Source organism: Orycteropus afer, unplaced genomic scaffold (genome assembly GCF_000298275.1).
Source record: "Orycteropus afer afer isolate SDZICR_OR568_19922 unplaced genomic scaffold, OryAfe1.0 scaffold00074, whole genome shotgun sequence".
NCBI lineage: Eukaryota > Metazoa > Chordata > Mammalia > Tubulidentata > Orycteropodidae > Orycteropus > Orycteropus afer.
This window is the reverse complement of record NW_006921661.1, coordinates 4,368,850-4,372,621: the sequence shown is the minus strand read 5'-3', so window position 1 is coordinate 4,372,621 and position 3,772 is coordinate 4,368,850. Positions and strand designations below refer to the sequence as shown.

General features: G+C 56.3%; 1 protein-coding gene across 1 annotated transcript in view; it reads right to left on the bottom strand.

Moving 5' to 3' along the window:
* Positions 1-475: 475 nt before the first annotated feature.
* LRRC32 (leucine rich repeat containing 32) overlaps positions 476-3,772 on the bottom strand; it is a 7,137-nt gene continuing 3,840 nt past the window's right edge. The window contains exon 2 of the mRNA XM_007940914.1: positions 476-2,365. Coding sequence (XP_007939105.1) covers positions 476-2,365 — 1,890 coding nt within the window. The remainder of the gene's footprint in view (positions 2,366-3,772) is intronic.

The window sequence follows — 3,772 nt, the reverse complement described above, 5'->3', positions numbered from 1 at the left end:
TCTCAGACAAATCCTCTTGGTCCTGCCCCTCCCTGGTCCTGGCACAGCCAGGGCAGGGCTCTCTAGCTGGAGCCGCTTCTCCCTGGGGGCCCCACAGTCCTGGGCTTCCACACTTCATAGCTCTCATCACACTTCGAGGTCATTGCCTGGATCTGTGACACCCTCCCCCACTGGATTGGGAGATGCTTGGGGGCAGGAACCGTGAGTCCTTCACCTGTTCTCTGCTACCTCCAAGACGGCCCAACTTCTGCCTTCCACAGCTGGACCACATTTGTGAACTGGGAAGTAGGTCATCTCCTGACGCAGCAGGATGCAGAGAAAGGAGGCTTGAGCTGGGATTTGGAGACCAGAGTTCTTGTCCCTTGCTTGCTGTGTGACCTCAGGTCAGTCCCTATCCTTCTCTGTGCCTCTGGCTGCTCACCCACTTACCTAGAAAGACCTCCCAGTGGGGCTGTTCTACAGTCCCCTGGCTTCTCTAGGCTTTGTACTGTTGGTTAAACTTCTGCCGGCGGAAGCAACAACAGGTGGCCAGTGTGGTGAGGAGGATGGCAGAGACCAGTGCGGAGGTGAGGATGATGATGAGGTTGATGTTCTTGAGCTCCCCTTTCTCACAGTCCTCGGGACGTACATGGCTCAGGAAAACCTCCTCTTGGGAGCCAAAGCGGCAGATCAGGCCCTGGGTGGCATCCACGTCCACACGACCCTGGTGCAACTGGGCCGCCAGCCAGCCATTGCCGCAGCAGCTAAGTGGATTCCCCTGCAGGTAGAGGCGCCGGAGGCTGGTCTCCAGACCGCCCATGGCACTGCCCGGTAGGAGGCTGAAGCTGTTGTTTCTCAGGTCCAGCACCTCCAGTGACACAGCCTGGGTCCAGGCAGGCAGGTGGCTGAGGCGGTTCTCAGCAAGATTGAGCTGCTTGAGGCAGCTGAAGCAGGGCAGGTCCACCTGCAGGATGGCCAACCCATTGCCCTGCAGCTCCAGGACCTCCAAGGAGGCCTCCAGGCCTGCCAATGCCCCCACAGCCACATCCAGCCCAGGATTCGCAGAGAGGGCCAGCTCGGTAAGTGGTGTGTGGAGGAAGGCACCTGCCCAGAGCTTCTCTATCTCATTGTCCACCAGATTCAGGATGCGGAGGGAGGAGATGCCAGAGAAGGCTACACAGCCCGAGGGTGCAGGCTCCCCTGGCCCCCCACAGGGGCTGACCCGGTTCCCCTGCAGGTTGAGTCTCTGCAGGTTGGCCAGGCTGGCAAAGGTGGACGGGGCCAGGTCCTGCAGGGCATTGGCCTGCAGGAGCAGCGTCCGCAGGGCCCCCAGGGTTCTGGCACTCAGCTCCAGTGCCTCCAGTGCATTGTGGCTTAGGTCCAAGAACACCAGGCAGGGGAGGGAGCCCGCAAGCCGGGCCTCAAAGGCCTGCAAGCAATTTCGACTGAGGTTCAGGAAGCGCAAGGAGGTCAGGGGCTCAAAAAAGCCCTCAGGGACAAGCTCAATCTCATTGTAGCTCAAATCTAGGTTCAAAAGTTGGGAAAGGGGGTGGGTGCTGGTGTTCCAACTGGGGTTTGAGACGGGCAGAGCTGACCAACCCTCGGAAGGTGCACGCACACCCTCGCTGCCCTGGGACCGTTTCACGGGGAGCCGGATAAGGTTGTTGGATACATTCAGGTAGGTGAGTCTAGGGAGTGCAGCCAGGTCCGGGAAATGGAGCAGTTTGTTCTCCCGCAGGTCAAGCCAGGTGAGCTGATACTCAGCCTGCGGTTCTGGGGCCGCCTGGAAGGCCTCGATGCTGTTGCAGCTTAGGTCAAGCACCAGCAGCTGCTGGAGGCTGAAGTCAGAGATACAGGTGAGGGAATTCCTGGAGAGATTGAGGTGGACCAGGTGGGGCAAGGCCTCAAATGCACCCTCCTCAATATCCATCAGTACGTTGCTATGTAGGTCCAGGCGCTCGAGTGCAGGCATGCCCCAGAAAGTATGGCGGGCAAGGCGCGTCAGGCTGTTCTCTGCCAGCGAGAGGGTACGCAGGGCGGGCGCCTCCCCCAGCAGCTGTTCCACCAGGCCACTGTACAGGCTGTTTCCAGACAGGTCTAAGGAGGTCACCTGAGGCAGGGGGCCCAGGCCATTGCCCACTGCAAGGTGGTTGTGGGCCAGGTTGAGGTACTCCAGGTGGGGCAGGGCCTGGAAGACACCTGGCTGCAGGAAGTTGATCTCATTGGTGCTCAGGTCCAGGTGACGAAGTGCTGTGTAGAAGCCTAGGGGTGAGACCAGGATTTTCTTCAGCTGGTTTCCAGACAGATTGAGGGACTCAACATCAAGTGGGAGCATTGAGGGGACCTGGAGGAGGCCAAGGCCCTGGCACAAGATTTCCTTGTCTACCTGAAAAGGAAAGAGGAAGAAGAGGGGGTACAGCTGACATTAGTGTGTGCAGTAGTCGGTAGAACCAGACACAACTCTCCAAGAAGGCTTACTTGACACCGCCCACCCCAGGTTTGGTTAGGCTTCTCCTCCAGATTCCCAGCATGCTCCACTTCCCTCCACCCCAGCCTAATCACACCAAGTGTGGTGACCGCCCCCCCCCCCACCATCAGGCTCCCTGCCTTTCTCTGGCACCCAACATAGTGCTGTGCATAAAGCAGGAACTCAATAAAGGATTGATGGGTAGACAAAGAGATGACAGATAAAAGGACAAATGAACTAACTAAAACCCCTGTACTGATTATTATCCCATTTAATAGGAAACCCAGACAGAAGCCATGTATCACCTGGAATGACCTAGGCCAGTAAGCAGCAGGGCCAAGCTGGGACCTAGGCCTTTTGATTCCATATCCTGGGTTTCTTCTATGGTCCCAGTCAGTTAAATGTAGCCAGCTCATGTTAGACTGGAAACCACTTTGGGAACAGAGGCGTACTAAGGGTAACAAGCTCTCAGGGCCCATCTCTAGGCTGTGTCACCACTGTGGCTGCCGACCACCCCCACTCCCAATTTCACGATGAATAGACTTTGATAGCAGCGATGTGTCAGCAAAAACGCCTTTCCTCCTCTTGTCCAGCTGCCTCAGTAAGGCGCCTTTCATATTTGTGGCACCTTGGAATGTCATTCCACACCTCAACTGGCACCCCCTTTGACTTGCACCAGGGGGCAAGTGCCCCCCTATACTCTCTCGCTAGGCCTCTGTTTGGGAAGCAGGGGAGAAATGTTTCTAAAAGGGAAAAATGTAATTTTCAGTCCTGTCATCAGGTTTTATTTAGACCTCGGGCCTCGTTCAAGCCCTCATTACAAGGGGCAGAGCTCCCGGCTGCCTTCCTCACTGACGCTCCCCAGATGTGACCTCCTTTCTGTTGCTGCTACCCGCCCCCACTCCCATCAGCTGCTTTGCTTCCCATGCTTCCCAGGCTAGCATCAGCCCCTGAAGTAGAGAAAAAGGTGGCCAGGGCCCCAACCCACATCCCTTGGTGACAAGCCTATGATTTTACTGTGTGAGCTCCGTCAGGTCACATCAAACAAGTTGCCATAAGACAAGTCTAACTCATGCCGACCCATGTATGTCAGAGTAGAACAGTGCTTTATAGGGTTTTCAATGCTGATTTTTCAGAAACAGATCACCAGGCCTTTCTTCTGAGGCATCTCTGAGTGGACTCAAACCTCCATTCCTTTGGTTAGTAGCCAAGTATGTTAACCACTTGCACCATCCAAGGACTCCCTACTCACATTGTTGGTGGTGTTGTTTCTATGTGCCGCCGAGTCGGACCCGACTCATAGCAACCCCTCCTTGGGTTTCTGAG